This window comes from Pan troglodytes, chromosome 8 (genome assembly GCF_028858775.2).
Source record: "Pan troglodytes isolate AG18354 chromosome 8, NHGRI_mPanTro3-v2.0_pri, whole genome shotgun sequence".
NCBI lineage: Eukaryota > Metazoa > Chordata > Mammalia > Primates > Hominidae > Pan > Pan troglodytes.
Genome location: NC_072406.2, coordinates 105,545,066 through 105,564,684, shown reverse-complemented (window position 1 = coordinate 105,564,684; position 19,619 = coordinate 105,545,066). Strand labels below are relative to the sequence as shown.

The 19,619-nt window shown below is 45.8% G+C and overlaps 1 protein-coding gene across 3 annotated transcripts in view; it reads left to right on the top strand.

The window, feature by feature from the left end:
- MYOF (myoferlin) overlaps window positions 1–19,619 on the top strand; it is a 175,641-nt gene that overhangs the window by 152,240 nt on the left and 3,782 nt on the right. For all 3 annotated transcript variants that reach the window (XM_016918879.4, XM_016918880.4, XM_063782019.1), the window contains 9 exons: window positions 26–196; window positions 952–1,100; window positions 3,894–4,033; window positions 6,477–6,565; window positions 6,662–6,757; window positions 9,818–9,959; window positions 13,020–13,119; window positions 16,629–16,819; window positions 19,184–19,293. In XM_016918879.4, coding sequence (XP_016774368.3) covers window positions 26–196; window positions 952–1,100; window positions 3,894–4,033; window positions 6,477–6,565; window positions 6,662–6,757; window positions 9,818–9,959; window positions 13,020–13,119; window positions 16,629–16,819; window positions 19,184–19,293 — 1,188 coding nt within the window. The remainder of the gene's footprint in view (window positions 1–25; window positions 197–951; window positions 1,101–3,893; window positions 4,034–6,476; window positions 6,566–6,661; window positions 6,758–9,817; window positions 9,960–13,019; window positions 13,120–16,628; window positions 16,820–19,183; window positions 19,294–19,619) is intronic.

Genomic DNA, 19,619 nt, shown 5'->3' with positions numbered 1-19,619 from the left:
TCTGACCTTGCATTTGTTTATTTAGGATGTATGAACTGAGCTGCTACTTACCTCAAGAAAAAGACCTGAAAATTTCTGTCTATGATTATGACACCTTTACCCGGGATGAAAAAGTAGGAGAAACAATTATTGATCTGGAAAACCGATTCCTTTCCCGCTTTGGGTCCCACTGCGGCATACCAGAGGAGTACTGTGTGTAAGTTGCTTTGACTGTACAAGAGGCACTTTGCTGCCTCTGACATTGGCACCTGGGGAGGCCTAGGCCCTCTACCTTAGTGCCTTCCTTCACTGAGCCACTGCTCCTGTCACTCAGTTAGGTATGGATTTCAATCGCAGGATTATTCTAGGGAATCTCCGGGCCACCTCATGGCCCCTATTCACATCACAGTGTGTGTAAAATGGTGGCAGCTGGAGCAGTGCTGTGCGCTGGGGAATGGCACAGTTAGCAGCCCAGAGACCAGTTCCCTTGCTCCCCGTCATTGAGCCCCTCCTGGATGTCAAGGACTGAGGACTAGCAACGTTTGATAGCAGGGATTTCCTGCCCTTGGGAAATAGGGATTCTCTGTGCCCTCTACTTAATTTTGTGACTCCCTCTTCCCCTGCCTGGTATACAGTGTCTTTCCACAGTATCTGATAAGACATAGCTTGCAATTTCTAGTTTATGAGTTTGCCTATTATGACTAGAGTGATCTCAACTCCTCACTTTTATGGAGGAGGAAACTGAGGGCTAAATAATATTAAATAAATAAATACATTTGTTTCTCTGAGGCCAAAATAGCATATGGGTTTTTAGGACTCTGAAATAGATTTCTAGGCCAAAGTCAGAGTGTAGCGCAGATTTTCTGCACCCACTATATGGGAGCACCTAAGAGTACATGAGCATGTATGTGTGAATCTGAGAAGAACCTGCAGGCTCCTCCGTAACTCCGAGCCACGTGATGCTATTCACAGTTCTGGAGTCAATACCTGGCGAGATCAACTGAGACCAACACAGCTGCTTCAAAATGTCGCCAGATTCAAAGGCTTCCCACAACCCATCCTTTCCGAAGATGGGAGTAGAATCAGATATGGAGGACGAGACTACAGCTTGGATGAATTTGGTGAGCACCTAGCTGTGGATTGTAAACTGGTACAAAGTATAGTAACCCATATATATTGCTGGGTTTGGGGGAGTGAATAGACAGAGCCAGTACCCTAATTATACCACATGAGACTGTGCACGTGACACTAACAACAGCCACGTCAGAGTTCTGCTGTCTTGTCAAGTGTCAAAGTGGAGACATTTTCTTGTCTGCTGTTTCACTTGCCCTTTTTAGATTATAGCCATTAGAGCTTTATACAAAGTACTAGTAATGAACTAATTTCCATGTAATGCATAATTAGCTAAAAAATGCCCATACAGTAGTGCAGGAATTTCCCTTCCAGGTTTATCCCATCATTTGTTCTGTCCCTTCTCCCAGAAGCTTCAGGGATGCTATGGTTGGCTTGAAGAGCCTGCTATGTTCCCATTTGGCTCATGTTCAAGCTTGGGGTCTTGCTCTTTCCCAACCAGCAATTTATAATCCGACCTGTCCTGACGCATCAACAGCTAGCTACACTATGACAAAGACTGCAGTAAGCATCATAGAGCATGCGAACTGTGCTTCCATATTTTGCACGGGGGAGGGTTACCCAGAGGGGGCGGTGGCAAGGGCATGGGATATCCAGGGGGAGCTGAACAAACGTGCACAGGAAGAAAAGTGCTTTCTGCTCCTCAGCTTGATTCATGACATTGTAAAAAACGATGTTTTGAGGCCGGGCACAGTGGCTCACACCTGTAATCTCAGCACTTTGGGAGGTCGAGTCGGGTGGATCATTTGAGGTCAGGAGTTCAAGACCAGCCTGACCAACATGGTGAAAGCCCAACTCTACTAAAAATACAAAAACAAACAAACATAAGAGCCAGGTGTGGTGGCATGCACCTGTAATCCCAGCTACTCAGGAGGCTGAAGCATGAGAATCGCTTGAACCCAGGAGGCAGAGGTTGCAGTGAGCTGAGATCATGCCTCTGTACCCCAGCCTGGGTGACAGAGTGAGACTCTGTCTCAAAAAACAAACAAAAAAACTTATGTTTTGTCTTTCCATTTTAAAGAGGACTTGGTATCAGGGATGATTAGATGTTTAAGAAATGTTGATGCTGCTTCTAACATGTGAACTTGCAAACAGGATTGGAAATAAATTGGGAAGCATCATGGTCTAATGGTTAAGGGTACCCCCAAACAATCAAACAACTCCCCCGTCATGGGGATTGTTCCAGTTACTATTGATATATAACAGATCACCCCAAACTTAGTAACTGAAAACAACCATTTTGTTTTCCTCACAGTTTTGCGGGGTCAGGAATTCAGGACGGGCTCAGGTGAACAGTTCTGGCCGAGGCTGGCCATGAGCTTGTGCCGCAAGAGTATATACAGAATGCTCCCACTTACCGGATCTGGAGTTCTGGTCCCTTTGCTATTGGCAGTCCACAAGTTAGGTTTGAGCCTGGGTGGCTCATCTCCTGTGGTTGCAGTCAGATGTTGGCTGAGGCTGCAGTCATCTGAAAGCCCTGCTCGGGGGAGCAGTCAGGTGGCCCACACACACAGCTGGCAGTTGTGTTGGCTCTCGGCTGGGGCTGATGACCAGAGCACCTACACAGGCCTTTCCAGCAGGGCAGACTGCAGACTCAGGCTCCTTACATGTGGATGGTGTCCCCCAGAGTGAGGGTCCCCAGAAAACCAGGCAGGAGCTGTGTGGCCTTTTGTGTCTAAGCCTTGGAGTCACACAGCATCTTTTCTCCATACTCCAGTGTTTGACTACGTCTCCAGATTCAAAGGGAAATGACACAGACCCCACCTCTTCATGGGAGAAGTGTCAAGAGAATCTGGGGCCTATGTTTTTAGAATATCACAGTGGTGGCCGGATACAGTGGCTCACACCTGTAATCCCAGCACTTTGGGAGGCCGAGGAGGGCAGATCGCTTGAGCCCAGGAGTTCGACACCAGCCTGGCCAACATAGTGAAACCCCCTCTCTACTAAAAATACAAAAATTAGCTGCGTGTGGTGGCGCATGCCTGTAATCCCAGCTACTCGGGAGGCTGAGGCACGAGAATCGCTTGAACCCAGGAGGCAGGGGTTGCAGTGAGCCGAGATCACGCCATTGCACTCCAGCCTGGATGACAGAGTGAGACTGTCTCAAAAAACAAACAAAAAACCTAGAATACCAGTGATGCTAGCTGCTGTAAAAATTGAACCTCCAAATTTCCGTGTTCTAACACAAAAAAAGTTTATTTCTCATTGATTCTAAGTAGGTATCCTCCAGGTGGGTAGCTGTCTTCCAAGCAGTGCTCCATGAACCCAGGTCCCTGCCGTCTTCTAGCTCTGCAGTTCTTAAGTGCAGGAGTCTGAGGCTGCTGTTCCTTTTTGCAGCCAGAAGAAAAAGGCACATAGAGACTCCTACCCAGGAGGGATTTATGGGCCAGGTCCGGAGGGGATACACATGTCACTTCTACCCATGTTACCCTCTGGCTGAACTTGGTCACATGGCCTCCTCTAACTGCAAGGGAGGCTGAGAAACAGGCAGGCCATGAGCTCGTGCCACAGAAGTAAATATATAACGCTCCCACTTACCCGTTCTGGTGTCCTGGCCCCTTTACTATTGGCAGTCCACAAGTTAGGCTTGAACCTGGTTGGGGCAGGGCTCCTGGTCAGAAGTTCTTTCTGTCAACTCTTCCTTCACAAGTCAAAGTTTGCATGTTGGCACTGCCTGTCCGTTTTGGCAAAGTCTGGGATGAAGTGCTGGAAGCAGCTCTAGGCAATCTGGCTGAGCTATTCCCAAATACTCATTCTTGCTTCAATGCTGCTTTCCATTGCAGAAGCCAACAAAATCCTGCACCAGCACCTCGGGGCCCCTGAAGAGCGGCTTGCTCTTCACATCCTCAGGACTCAGGGGCTGGTCCCTGAGCACGTGGAAACAAGGACTTTGCACAGCACCTTCCAGCCCAACATTTCCCAGGTAAAGGGCCTTCCCTCCCTTGAAGACCATTATCCCTGCCCCAAATGCAATGGCAGTAGTTGACATGTTTGTGCCTTTTATCTTCTTTGAATACTTTTAGATGCACAGAAATAGAAATGAGACTCAAATTAGCGTCATATCAAAAGGGAATTTTTTTGTAAGAATTTTCAGGTAATTCTCTAAATCTAGATAGGAGATTGGCCATGACTCAGAACAAACCAGAACCAGGGTCTCTCTGTGTCTCATCTGTTTCTCTGAGTCTATTTCATCTGCCCTCTTGCTGTGATCGCCTTCCTATGAGTCCAGATATTACAGAGAGTCCTTGAGTGCTTGTGTGTTGTAATGCAGCCCCATCTACTTCTAAATGCATAGGGATTTGTTGCCCAAACTTGGCTCCTTTGCCCACCATGGGACCACTGAGCTCCAGCGAGGTGGGCAGGGTCTGGGAAAGTGATTGAGCTCGGCCCAGTTCAGGAGGTGCCATCTGAGACTACAGTATCAGGGAGGCAAGGACCATGTGGATAGCAATGGTGGGACATTCCACTCCCAGAAGATGGAGAGCAGTTTCCATAGAAGCAAAGCAAGACATGGCCACTGACAAAATAATCTATGTGGAAGCTTGTTATAATGAAGATGTCCAGGCCATGTTTGCAGAGATTTGGATCCAGTAGGTCTAGGGTGGGTCCAGGAATCTGAATTTTAACAAGTACCTGAAGAGGTTCTGATCACACTTTAAGAAATATTAATCTAGGCTGGGTGCGGTGGCTCATGCCTATAATCCCAACACTTTGGGAGGTCGAGGCAGGTGGATCACGAAGTCAGGAGTTCGAGACCAGCCTGGCCAAGATGGTGAAACCCTGTCTCTACTAAAAATACAAAAATTAGCTGGGCGCGGTGGTGGGTGCCTGTAACCCCAGCTACTCGGGAGGCTGAGGCAGGAGAATCACTTGAACCAGGGAGGTGGAGGTTGCAGTGAGTCGTGATCCCACCACTGCACTCTAGCCTGGGTGACAGAGCCAGACTCTGTCTCACAAAAAAAAGAAAAAAAGAAATATTAATCTAATGGATGCAAATATTGTTGACCCTGACAGCAAAACTATGGACATGCTGATTGCAAAAGGGTTGGCCTGGGCTTTCTAGGTTGTTTTGTCACTTCCTTCTTGCTTTTATTTTGTTCTACATTTCCATTTCTTCCTTTTCTTACTCTTCCTTTCACCAAAGAACTTATTCCTCCTTCTTTCTCTCCTCTCACCCCTTAGCCATATGAGGAGTTTCAAGAAATGACAGAGTGAGGAAGATTTCTCCCTGGGAATCCACAAACCCCCATCACTTCTGCCTCCAGCATTATTAGCCGCAGACTGTGGCTGGGTTTGGGGAGACACTGGACGCCTAATATTCTGTAGAGTGCTTGATGAATTGTAGAGCCCTGAGCCCTAGAGATTAGTTGGAGGAGAGTCAGGATCATAGTAAAATACATCCTTTTCAAGAGCTCCACTTAATGTATTTTGATCACAATGCATTAGGAAGCCAATCTAGTGGTTTCCTTGGCAACTTTCTTGAAGATCAGTTTGTTTTTGTCTGAAGACAGAGTCTACAGAACATTCAAAAACAGTTTGAAGAATATAAATTGGTTTGTACGGTTGATATAGTTTTTTCATGGCATTCCTGACCTGTCTGGAAGAACATTCGAGTCAGATAGATGGGCCAAGTCTGTGGCAGTCAAAGAGCTGAGCAGGACCTCACCAAGATGGAGCACAAATGTCAGTCTAGGCTTTCACCTCCCCTTCCTGCTAGCCACTTACCTGGTGGTGGGCACTAATGAACCAATGGCCAGGAATCCTTACCTTTTGGGAACTGTAATGTTATCATTGTTTGAGCTCCTCTTTTGAAAATGCCATGTTGTTTTTCTTTTACAAAATTAAATACCATTTTCACTAATTGCATTCATTACTTTGATTTTATATTTTGAGGTAAGTAGAGAAACCCTTGGGTATGGCAAAATGGGGATTGGTGTCAGGTGGGCAATGTGATGGATAGAATGACAGCCTGAGAACTGCTAAAGGCGAAGGACCCAATTTTAAGTCATTGTAAGCGGGGGGATGTGCGCGCACGCGCGTGCCTGCCTGTGGGATGTGTATGTTGGGGTTGGGTTAGTGATGGGAAGTCTGCAGTTTTATTAACCAGGTGAGACCCAGACTATGATACAGGTGGGCATGTGCAGCCGTCAGAGACCCCTGAGTGAGAATGGAAAGTGGGTGGCCTAAATGACATTGTACAAAAAAGATTAACCTTGATTTGCTCTCTTCCACTTCTTGCCTTCCATGTGGACTAATAAATTAGAGAGACCAAAGAAATAGTTTCATCTAAGAAATATGAAAGAAAATTGTGACTTCTGCTACCCATCATATAACTTCAGTCCTCTTTTCATTTTCAAATGGTTTAGGGAAAACTTCAGATGTGGGTGGATGTTTTCCCCAAGAGTTTGGGGCCACCAGGCCCTCCTTTCAACATCACACCCCGGAAAGCCAAGAAGTAAGTAAGTCATCCTGAGACCCTGATACATACACTGGGCTGGGGACTTGGTCCAGGACCAGAAAAAAAAGTACCTTCCAACTGTGCTTCTTGCAGATACTACCTGCGTGTAATCATCTGGAACACCAAGGACGTTATCTTGGACGAGAAAAGCATCACAGGAGAGGAAATGAGTGACATCTACGTCAAAGGGTGAGGTTAGCATGTGAGAGACTTTGCCAAGCTCAGGGAAACAGACTCTCTCCTTCGTGAGTTTTCATTACTGAATGTGCCCAAGATAGATAGCTAGGATTCTTGGTTTTTTGAAGTTATTTTATCTCAGTAATGTGATCTACTTAGGTAGCTCCTGGAAAGCAAAGGAGAGAGAGCAAGACCTGTACAGACTTTGTTTATGAGGAAAGCTATATAAGGATTATAAGAACTGATAAATATTTCTTTGTTTCCTTTTTGACCAAGTGGATTTTCTTCCGTTTCTTAAGCAGATTTATTATTTCTGGGACTTTTTAGCCACGTAGTTTCTTTTTATTCCTCTTTGATACCCTGAATAACTAGCCTTAGAAACACAAGTAAAGCTCCCAAAATTTCATTTTCTACATATTTTATTACCAGCAGCCCATGTCTATGGAAAAGAAGAAATGTTCGCAGATTTCAAAGGAAGTCATTTATTCTCCCAACTTGCACTGAGTGCCAGCATCCAACATGTCAAGTGTCATTGTTGTTCAATATTCTCTTACTTGCCTAATTCAATTAAATCGTCTCTGTGGATGGCTAGGCCTTGATCATATGCCTCGATCATAGATGTTGCGTGCAGTACAGCATAGCAACTAAATTCTGGTGCTTTCCCTACTGTCTGGGAAAGGTAGTTAGCTCGCTGTTCCTCATCTGAAAAATGGTGATAATGATTATTCCTCCTTCCCAGGGATATTCAGGTGATCCAGTTATCCAAAGCATTTAGGACAGTGCCTGGCACATAGTATTGTTGCTATTCCACGTGGACTGAGTTTGATTCCTTGATACATGAAAGATAAGACTTGCAACATTTAATATATTCATAAAGTGAGAACAAAGTTTCACCTATAATCCCATGTGGCCTTCAATCAAAACTTTGTTAAAGATATAATTAGTATCATTTAGGTTCACTGTAAACAGGGAATGTTTCATCAAGTTCTTCATTATTATTTTTGGATCTCATTACCATTCTCTAGGGAAACTAATCTCAGCTAATTATATATATGCAAATTTATTTGACTATCATAAGCATTATTTTTTTTTTTTCAAATCAGGGAAACAAACTCAAGTAATTCTGAACGGAGAGAAAACTCCTCTAATCAGAGAATAAAGCTCAACTTAAAGTACCTTGCAAAATTTGGAATAAAAATCTAAATACGACATGTGAAAAGATGAATCGTGCATAAATACCATGCCTAGTGCTAGACACAGCTGGGTATTATATTACATACCAAGCTATACATACATGCACACAAATACATATACCTATAGGAGCTGTTTGACTTGTCTTAAAGTATGAAAAGATTTATGTTTAAAATTAAATGTGAAAATTCACCAAAAAAAGAGAGGAAGAGCTGTAAGGGTGAGCAGTCTAGGGTAGGATGATGGTGACCCTTAGGGGTGGGTCAGGAGGTGAGGCCACCAAGGTCATGGCCAAGAGAATGTGAACTCTCCTCAGTGAGTTACCTTAAAAGTTAATAGTCAAAACTGGGCATGGTGGCTCACGCCTGCAGTCTCAGCTACTCAGGAGTCTGAGGCGGGAGGATCACTTGAGCCCCGTAGTTTGAAGTCCAGCCTGGGCAGCATAGTGAGAACCTGGCTCTTGTAAAAAAAAAAAAAAAAAAAAAAAGTTAATAGTCAAAAGGAATCTTTCAACTCATTTATCTAGTCAGTTAATTGACTAGCAAAAAGGAAAACTACTGCAGTTGATTGGTATTAATACCACTACTAATAGTAGGACTTAATATTTTCAAGTGACTTTGCAATCTCTGTGGTTCTTTGAGGCAGAGTAACAGATGTGGACTTCGCAATCAGACTGACCTGGGAATCCTACTTAGTTCTGTCAGTTCTGGGCTATGTGACCTTGTGCAAGTTAATATATTCTCTCTGAACCTCAGTTTCCTCTTCCACAAAATGGAGATAGTTACGCAGTTGTTGGGAAGAATAAAATAATGCATGTAAAGTACCTGGTACATAGAAGATGATAACTGTGTGTTAAAGGTACCTCCATTCCCACTCTGCCCCTGCTAAACCATAATCTTTTCTGTCTTCGTGTAGACCATGTGAAGGGCGCACATATCATTTATCTTATTTTACAGATGCGAGATGAGGCTCAGAGAGTTTTTCCAGCCAGGCCTGCCTCCTACCATGAATCTCTATCTGTGGGGTCCAGGCATCAATATTTTTAAAACGTCCCCAGTCGATTCTAATGTGATTCTAATGTGCAGTTTCGAGAAAACCATGCGCTCTCTATTGCTTTGACAGTGTCAAATCGAATGTTACCCCCTGGTTTCAAACTAGAAGTCTTCCCAGTAGCAACAACTTCTTTCTGGGCACACTCACTCATTCATTCATTCCTTCAATAGGTATTTATCTAGTGTCTACTATGTGCCAGGCACAAGCAGAAGAAAACTTCTCAAACGTTAAAAGTTAAGATGTTACTGAAATGAATGCTCATAGATATGCATGTGGAAATAAGAGCTGACATCTTCCTTGCCGGTATCATTAATATTATCATAGTGAATTTAAGAATAATTTATAAAAAGGAAGCTGTAAGATTACTTGATTTGTGCTTCTTTGGTTTGCTTAAGTAAAATATGGGAAAGGAAATGCTAAAATTTTGAGCTAACTCATATTCATTTAACCTATCAGCAGTGCTGAAAGACACTGATGAGTTATAGTTGTGAGGACTAAAATCATAGCCAGCAGGCTTCATTGTACCCAAAATAGAAGCTACATTGTTGATATTTTCCAGAAATTTTCACCTTAGCCCTGTTAACTGAAGTCTAAAGGGTTTCCTGCTTTGGTTTTAGGGGAATGATATTTTATTTGGCCACAACCTGTGTTGGATGCAATAGAGCACCTCCCCTCCATAAATCACCCCCAGCTCCGAAGATAACTGGAATCTGCCCAAGAAAAGTGCAATAATTCTCCTGCTCTTCGCTCCCCTAATTACTGCACAATTTTGCGGCTATATGACTTGTCAATCACGTGAAGCTAAGTCTGTTTGCCTCTGCCTTTCAGCTGGATTCCTGGCAATGAAGAAAACAAACAGAAAACAGATGTCCATTACAGATCTTTGGATGGTGAAGGGAATTTTAACTGGCGATTTGTTTTCCCGTTTGACTACCTTCCAGCCGAACAACTCTGTATCATTGCGAAAAAAGTGAGCTCTGAAATATGCCGCTGGGAAGTGGGTATCACGGATCTTCCTTAACTCAGAAACTCATAGAATGCTGGAGCTGCTCAGGATCTCGGAGGTCACTGAGTCCGGCTCCTTCTCAGCAGAGATGGGGAATCTGCCACCTTGACACTTGTCCAAGGTCACACTGCTAGGACAGGTATTTGTGTCATTAGGAAGCATGAGGAGCACAACTTTCTTTCCCCTCACATACTCACATACTGGTGGTGAAGGATAAAGGGTAGAAGTAACGGTTTTATATTAGTATAAACAACAACCCAAGTGTGTTCTTTATGTGATGGGGAGACTGATGTCTTCCCATGCTAGGCAGAGTCAAGCAGAGGCCCAGTATTAAAGTGGGTATCCTTCCTTATCAAACTTCCACATCTGCTTTACCTCCTTCAGAGGCACTGCCATGAGGGCTCAGGGCCCTCCTGGTCTTAACTAGTTAGACTTTCAGTTACAGAACTCAACTCAAACTGGCTGACACCAGAAAAAGGATGTATTGGTTCACATTACCAAAAAGTCCAGGGGTCTGCTGGCTTTAGGCCCATCTGGGTCCCACGATGAAGTGATGATGACTTTAGAAATTGGTTTCACCCTCCACACTCTTCCCCAGGAGACGGTGGCAGCCCCAGCTCACATCCTGTCCTCCCCGCAAACCTCAGCAGAAAGAGAAGAGCGAAGCCCTCATGGGGCTAACCAGAGTTCTGTAATTGGGCCTCAATGTCTCTGCTTTTGGGGGTCATGTGCCTATCCCTGAACCAACCATTGTTGCCCAGGGATGCTCTGATTGTCCAGGCTCTAGAGTTAGTGACAGAGGCAACTTCTCTAAAATTTGGGGAAAAGGGGAGTCCGCTAAGGAAAATCTGGGTGCTTTCATTCCAAAAAAGGGGGCCTAGAACCTGCATAGTCAATAACAACAGATGTCTTCTATAGATGCCCTGTTCCATTCCTGCCTCCACATTCTGTCAACTTCCCCCTCTCCCCACACCTGATCAGAATGTACCAGCCACCAGCCCTGTGTGGCATTAGGCCTACCCTCTGCTGGCCCTACTCAGTGCTAATGCTGTAGTAAGCACTATTTTTTGTTTTTTTGAGACAGAGTTTCACTGTTGTTGCCCAGGCTGGAGTGCAATGGTGCAATCTCAGCTCACCACAAACTCTGCCTCCTGGATTCAAGCTATTCTCCTGCCTCAGCCTCCCAAGTAGCTGGGATTACAGGCATGCACCATCACGCCCAGCTAATTTTGTATTTTTAGTAGAGACGGGGTTTCTCTGTGTTCGTCAGGCTGGTCTTGAACTCCTGACCTCAGGTGATCCACCCACCTCGGCCCCGCAAAGTGCTGGGATTATAGGTATGAGCCACCGTGCCCAGCCAGCACTGTTTTAATACCAGTGGGATGAATGCCTTCAAAGGGGACTTTTTTCTTTTTGAGATAGGGTCTCACTCTGCCACCCAGGCTGGAGTGTAGTGGTGCACTCACAGCTCACTGCAGCGTTGACCTTCTGGGCTCAAGCAATCTTCCCACCTCAGCCTCCCTAGTAGCTGGAACTATAGGCATGCATCACCATGCCTGGCTAATTTTTGTATTTTTTGTAGAGATAAGGTTTCACTTTGTTGCCCAGGCTGGTCTCGAACTCCTAGGATCAAGCCATTCTCCCACCTTGGCCTCCCAAAGTGACAAAGGGGACTTTTAAGAGGCACAGAAGCTCAATGTGATATCAAAAATGCACACTTTCAGATGGTGTGGCATCAGGGCTGATGGTGGGGATCAGGGCTTTAGGTATGGTTACCTTTCCTGTTTACCCACATCTAGGGCCGGACCTCCCCACACCCTGTGGTGCTTGGAGCATGATCCTACCCAGGACAGTCAGGCAGCAACAGATAACAGCAGAGTGGGCTGCCGAGCCCCTCAGAGCCAGGCTCTCTGAGCCCTGCAAAGGAAAACATTCCTGGAATATGAAAAACAACCCAGTAATCTTCCTTCAAATTCATGAAGCAGTGGGAAATTCTCTTTTCACTGGGGCCAGAGGAACTTAGGTGTACCTGAGCTGTAGAGATGTTTAGTCTTAGCTAACATTGTCTGAGGCAATGGAGGCAAGAACTTGCAGGACACTTACCTAGTCTTCCTTCAACCTACGTCTAGCATGAGGATCTGAGGGTCTTAAGTGACCACAAGCAAATAAAAGCCAGTGGTTTGTTTTGTTTTGTTTCTGAGACGGAAACTCTCTCTGTCGCCCAGGCTGGAGTGCAGTGGTATGATCTCAGCTCACTGCAACCTCCACCTCCCAGGTTTGAGTGATTCTCGTGCCTCAGCCTCCCAGGTAGCTGGTATTACAGGCATGCACCATCATACCCAGCTATGTTTTGTATTTTTAGTAGAGACGGGGTTTCACCATGTTGGCCAGGCTGGTCTCAAACTCCTGACCTTAAGTAATCTACCCCCTTGGCCTCCCAAAGTATTGGGATTACAGGAATGAGCCACTGCACCCAGCCCAATGGTATTTTTCAAAGGCCAAACATCCCAGACATTCTAAATCTGCACTGATAAAAAAGCAGAAGTAGAATCTGGGCCCCAGTCTCCTTACCCCCATGTAAAATAAGAGCACACTCAGACATCTGTGTGGGTGGGAGGGTGGGTAGAAAGTTGCTGAGCAGAAGTGACACCCCGGTGGGTGATACTGTGGGCTGATCTAGAATGCCTGGCCTTAGGAGGATAATCTAAATAGGACATAGTGGTCTTTGGTGGGGAGATGAGTCACTCTCCAACCCCCAGGTGGCAGCGGGAAGTCACACTGATAGGGACATGGCAAGGAATCTTCTTCTTTGGGAAATACCTGGGACATTCTTTCAGTTGCCCAGCTTGTGATTTCCTGGGGAGCCTGACTGCTCTCTGTACAGATAGAGTGGAAGGATTTAGGCCCAAGGGAGTGTCAGGGTGGGGGTGCAAAGGAGAGAAAGGCCCCAGGCTTTGATGCTGTCTTAAGGAGCCAAAGGTGAGTGTTTCAGAGTCATCATGATCATGTTTCTTTTCGTTTTAGGAGCATTTCTGGAGTATTGACCAAACGGAATTTCGAATCCCACCCAGGCTGATCATTCAGATATGGGACAATGACAAGTTTTCTCTGGATGACTACTTGGGTAGGGCTTACATTTGGATCATTGTTTCTAAGAAACTGTACTTGGAATTAGTGAGGTCAATGAAAACCTGGAAGCAATTCTTTAAATCTTCAATACTTTTTGGTAATGGGGGCCTGGTGGGGGGGACAGGGGATACACCCAGTGCTTGTGTGAGCTCTTGGCAGTGCAGCCTGACAGTGAGTGCCATCCCTTTTCAAGGGCTCTGGTGAGGGTCTTGCACCAGCTCCTGTCTGTCTGTGAAGACTCAAGTCCTGTTTCTGCAGGGGGATGCCACACTCCTATATCCACTTTCAAACCAGCCACTCTCTCCTCAGCACCTGGGAATCAGCTCCCACCCTCCTCAACCTGTTCCCAAGTTACCAAGGTCCCCAACCCCCCTGCCATTTCTCCTGTCCCTAGGCCCATTCTCCTCTGTGGTAAGGGCACTAGTTCAATGCACCCTTAGCCCGGGCCCTTCCCTCTCCTGGCACACTCCTCCCTCGCCCCCCATGGCACTGTGCTCTCCAGATTTTCACTCTCCCAGGCTCTGGTCTTGTCACATTAGCCAGCTCTGTTTCTGCATCCCACTCTATTTTTAAATTTTTTTATTTTTGGAGACAGGTCTCTCTGTTACCCAGGCTGGAGTGCAGTGGCACGATCATAGCTCACTGCAACCTCAACCTCCTGGGTTCGAGAAATCCTTCCACTTCAGCCTCCCGAGTAGCTGGGACTACAGGCATACGAAACCTGGCTAATTTTTTTTTTTTTTTCACTTTTTAGTACAGACGAGGTCTCACTATGTTGCCCAGGCTGGCCTTGAACCCCTGAGCTCAAGCAATCCTTGCACCTCAGCCTCTCAAAGTGCCAGGATTACGAGCATAAGCCACAGCACCCAGCCTCCCACTTTTTGAATACAGGCCTTCCCTGAGGTTCTTCTGCTCTCCTCCAACCCGCCAACCACCCCCTCCAAGGATTTACCCACTCTCACCTCAGTGGAAGGTCATGCTTCAACTCTCACCTTTCCACAAAGTATGGCTCCTAAACCAGGACGTGTAGCCTGCGCTCTCATAGTGCCTGCAGTACAGTCAAAGGAAATCGTTGTGAGGGTCATTCCTGATTCCTGGCCAGAACCTCCCACCTTTATATCTGGCTGGCAGTGAGCCTGTACTGTGACTGAAATCTCACTCAGCATTTCTTCCCTGACCTCACCCCTGCTCTCCTCAGGAACTTATTTAGCAGCTCACAACCCCTCCATTTCCCCAGCCACCCAGGCGAAAGCACCCGGAGTCCTCTGCGGTTTTCCTCCTCTCTTTTCTCCCCACGCCCCGCCAGCCACTCCATTCTAGCAATGTCATCTGTTTTATCACGCACACTTATTTTCTTAGTCCTGTGATCTCTGCCACTTGCCAGTTGAAACTCACTCTCTGCTAGCCACATGTTACAGTAGCCCCTGACTGGTCTCCCTGTTTCCACGCTGCTTCCAGGGGTCCCTCCTGGCAGAGGAAACACCCACCAAAGGCTGTGTCTTATTTATCCCTTTTCCCCACACAGTACCTAATGCAATGGTTTTGACTAAGTGCTTAGTTAAGAGGTCAGCAAATAAATGAGTATGCAAGTAGGCTTACATAAAGCATATGGACAGTAAATTCTAGGATAATAAAGGGTTTGCCCTTGGCTTTGTTTGTTGAGACAGAGTCTCACTCTCTCATCCAGGCTGGAGTGCAGTGGCATGATCTAGGATCACTGCAACCTCCACCTCCTGGGCTCAGGCGATCCTCCCAACCTCAGCCTCCGAAGTAGCTGGGACCACAGACACGTGCCACCAAGCCTGGATAATTTTGTGTATGTTTTGTAGAGACAGGGTTTTGCCATGTTACCCAAGCTGGTCTCAAATTCCTGAGCTCAAGTAATCTGCCCACCTCGGCCTCCCAATATTGCTGGGATTACAGGCATGAGCCACCATGCCTGGCCTTCCCTTGGAATTTAAAGAAAACTGTCAGACAACAAATAAAGAGAATGACTGTGTCTCAAAATGCCAAGTGAGCACATAACCAAAAGGAGAGGGGAGACAAAAGCAGTCATAGGTCAAGAAAGGCTAAGGTCACGTGTCTTATGGGTCCACTATATGCTGAAGGGTAGTCCCTGAGCCTGACAGTTTAAAGAGAAAATGCCACAACCTCCTTGTTGCTCTTCGCTGCCACTGCTGAAGGCCAGACTCTTGCCCCAGTCATCCATAGACTTGACCCCACATCACAGATACCATTTTCTTAAGGAAAGGGCTCACAGGAGTTCCCAAGCCCAAAACACACTTTTCCCTTACCGTGGAAGTGGTACTAAAGAGTTAATGCGGCCGGGCATGGTGGGTCATGCCTGTAATCCCAGAACTTTGGGAGGCCAAGGTGGGTGGATCACATGAGGTCAGGAGTTCAAGACCAGCCTGGCCAACGTGGCAAAACCCTGTCTCCACTAAAAATACAAAAATTAGCCGGGCATTGTGGTGCACACCTGTAGTCCCAGCTACTAGGGAGGCTGAGGCATGAGAATCGCTTGAACCCAGTAGGCGGAGGTTGCAGTGAGCTGAGATCACATCACTGTACTCCAGCCTGGGTTATAGAGAGAGACTCAATCTCAAAAAGAGTGAATGCTTTACATCATAGAAGGGACAATGTGCTTCTCCAGACACTCTGATTGAGGCTAGGAGTCTCAGTTCCTGGTGAGCGTTTTCTGTTGAGTCATGTTCCTTCTCAAGCTTCTGTTTCTGAGGTTTTACTAGGAGAGTCTTGGACATGCACATTTCATGCAGCATCCTGTGTTGGTTTTCTGTTTTGTTTTTTTTTTTTGAGACAGAATCTCGCTCTGCTGCCCAGGCTGGAGAACAATGGTGCGATCTCTGCTCACTGCAACCTCTGCCTCCTGGGCTCACGCGATTCTTGTGCCTCAGCCTCTTGAGTAGCTGGGATTACGGATGTGTGCCATCGTGCCCGGCTAATTTTTATATTTTTAGTAGAGACGGGGTTTCACCATGTTGGCCAGGCTGGTCTTGAACTCCTGACCTCAAGTGATCTGCCCACCTCAGCCTCCCAAAGTGCTAGGATTACAGCCGTGAGCCACTGTGCCTAGCCAGCATCCTGTGTTCTAAGCACCTATTGTCTTTACCCAAAGCCAAATGACCTCTCTGCTCAGGGCGGCTCAGAACTAAAAGGAAAACATTTCAGATCCAAGGGCCTTGAGTTGAGTGAAAATTGTGTCTGTAGATATTTCATTACTTTGAGTTTAAAGAACTCTGTTTATGCTCATATCTTTGAGAAAGAAAACAGGAGATGCTGTGCAGTGGACGGCTATTTCTTCGGCCATTTTCCTTCCTAACTGGAAAGACTTTAAATGTCCACCAGGCTCCCTTTCTCTAACTCACCATTTACCTGTTCAAAATCACTGTGTGCCTCTCTCCTGACAAGAACGTTCTGTTCACTTGTGAACAACAGCTGATCCACTTGAAGCTCATTTGGACTTACTGTTGTTTCCTTGGCTAGGTTTCCTAGAACTTGACTTGCATCACACGATCATTCCTGCAAAATCACCAGAGAAATGCAGGTTGGACATGATTCCGGACCTCAAAGCCATGAACCCCCTTAAAGCCAAGACAGCCTCCCTCTTTGAGCAGAAGTCCATGAAAGGATGGTGGCCATGCTACGCAGAGAAAGATGGCGCCCGCGTAATGGCTGTATGAACATTTCCTGGTTCTGGTTGAAAATCGTTTATGCCTTTTATCATTTAGGTTTTGCCCTTTATCCATAGACTTACTCCAGATAAAATGAGGAAGTTTTAAATTGGTGGGAGTTTAAGTTATGGGAACAGTTTGTCTTTGGGATATGTTTGCCTTTGTCTTACAATATAAGGTGGGAGATGCTGTGAGCATGTGTTTGGAGTTGGAGGAAGGTGAAGAAGTTGGAATGGTCAAAAACTAGAAGCCCAGGTGGTTTCGCTATATTTTCCTTTCTTCTTCATCAGGAAAGTTAATTAATGCTAGGCTTCTAGTACAATTTCGTATGGAAAAGGGAACTTCAAATTTGAATTTTTCTCATTAAAAAAAAAAGGTGGGGCTGGGTGTGGTGGCTCATGCCTGTAATCCAAGGCAGGTGGATTACCTGAGGTCAGGAGTTCGAGACCAGCCTGGCCAACGTGGCAAAACACCGTCTCTACTAAAAATACAAAAACAACAACAAAAATAGCCAGTAGTGGTGGTGCACACCTGTAGTCCCAGACCCTCAGGAGGCTGAGGCACGAGAATCACTTGGACCCAGGAGGCATAGGTTGCAGTGAGCCAAGATCGTGCCACTGTACTCCAGCCTGGGTGACAGAGTGAGACTCTGCCTCAAAAAAAATAAAAAAGAAAAAAAAGAGAGGTGGAAGAAGCAAGATGTGCTGGCATTAGTTGAATAAGAAGGCCATAAATTACAAGCAAGTTGAGGAGCTCAAGATGTATTTTGATCTAGAAGCAATAGTGTGGGTTACCATGCCATATCACGAAAGACTACCTAGTTCATTATGCATTATTAAAAATAGCTAACATTTTTGATCATTAATTTTGAACCAGGCAGCATGCCAAGTACCTTACATTCATAATCTTTTTAAAAACAACCTTGGTGTATAATTTACATAAACTGTATTCATTTAAAGTACACAATTTGATGACTTTTGACAGATGTAGACACTCACTGAACCATAATCAAGATCCAGAACCTTCCCATCACCCCCAAAATTTCCTTGTGCTCTCTCTCTGCAGTCCATTGCTCCCTCCCTCCCTGGTCCCAGGAAACCACTGACCTGCTTTCCGTTACAATACAGCAGTTTGCACATAACCTCACTTAGTTCTGCTGACAATGCCATGAAGTAGACATTGTCCCCACTTTAGCGATTCCAAAAACAGTCTTGGAGAGATCGAGCAACTTGCCAAAGTCAGAAACCCAGCTTTGTCTGACTTGTAAGGGTAGAGGTCATCAGGGCTCTACTCAGGGCCAGGGCTTCCCAAATTGTTGGTGACCTTGCTGCCTTTCCTGGCTCTTAGAAAGTCTGTTACAAAGTCTGTTACAATCTTAGGTATGGCTCACTATAAAAGTGGGCAGGTTTGTTGCTTTTTTTTTTTTGGAGATGAAGTCTCACTCTGTCACCCAGGCTGGAGTGCAGTGGTGCGATCTCTGCTTACTGCAACCTCTGCCTCCCAAGTAGCTGGGACTACAGGCGCATGCCACCATGCTGGCTAATTTTTTTTTTTTGTATTTTTAGTAGAGATGGGGTTTCGCCATGTTGGCCAGGCTGGTCTTGAACTCCTGACCTCAGGTGATCCTCCCGCCTCAGCCTCCCAAAGCGCTGGGATTACAGGCATAAGCCACTGCACCCAGCCAAAAGTGGGCAAGTTTCTAGACCACTTTCACTTTGGCCTCACTGTTCTCATTTGCACATGAGGACAATAATAGTACCTTTGTAGGGTTGCCATGAGCATTACATGAGATAACCCATGTAGAACATTTAAACGGTGCTGGGAGCATCACTCAGGAACCCGTGAGCAGGGAGAAAACGTTCATTCACTCACTCATTCATTCATTTATTGAGCTAGTGTACATGGAGTACCTACTGAATGCCAGCCACTGTGCACAGTAGGTGACAATGATTGATAGGCATGAAGAGATATGGCTCTGTTCTCTTACTGGGAGCCTACGATAATGCTCAATAAATGTTAGATATTGTTATTAGTGGTATTCAGGTTAGTCTGGGTCCAAGTGAAGTTACATAGGAAGGTGTGTGGGGAGACAAGGAGACCAATGTGAGAATGTTAGAGTGAGGGGGATACAGAAAATGAAAAGTAGGGAGTGGGGGAAGCAATTTGTCCTCAAAGTTTCCCACACAGAGTCAGTTCAGAAACACATGAAAGAGGAAATGGGATGAAATCTCTTGAGGAAAATTGAAGGCAATCTAAGGATTGTTTTACAAGAATAAAAATCATTGCTCGGGGAATACTCCTTGGGTTGAAGTAAAAATATTTGTGAAACATGATGTCATATGTTTAACCTGCTCTGCTTTACTGAAGGGGAAAGTGGAGATGACATTGGAAATCCTCAACGAGAAGGAGGCCGACGAGAGGCCAGCCGGGAAGGGGCGGGACGAACCCAACATGAACCCCAAGCTGGACTTACCAAAGTGAGAGGGCTTCTTTGTTCTCCCACTCCCCAAACACCTGCAGGCTGAGAGCCCCCCTTCCCATTGGCTTAATGGGATGGATTAGCTTTTGTGGTCCTCCTAATCTGGTATTTAATAGTGGTGGGTGGGGGTGGAGAGGTTGGTGATCTGGTTTCATTTTAAGAATTCTCCTTTCCAGGAAACCAAAGTTCAGCATCTTAGGAAGCTGTCATAGGTTAAAGAGCCTTTCTCAGTCAACGAAGGGGAACAGTATCTTTTCTTGACCTTATTAATGTGATTCTTTATTCCTGAAACTGTGTTATGCTCTGGAATAAAATATGCATCCC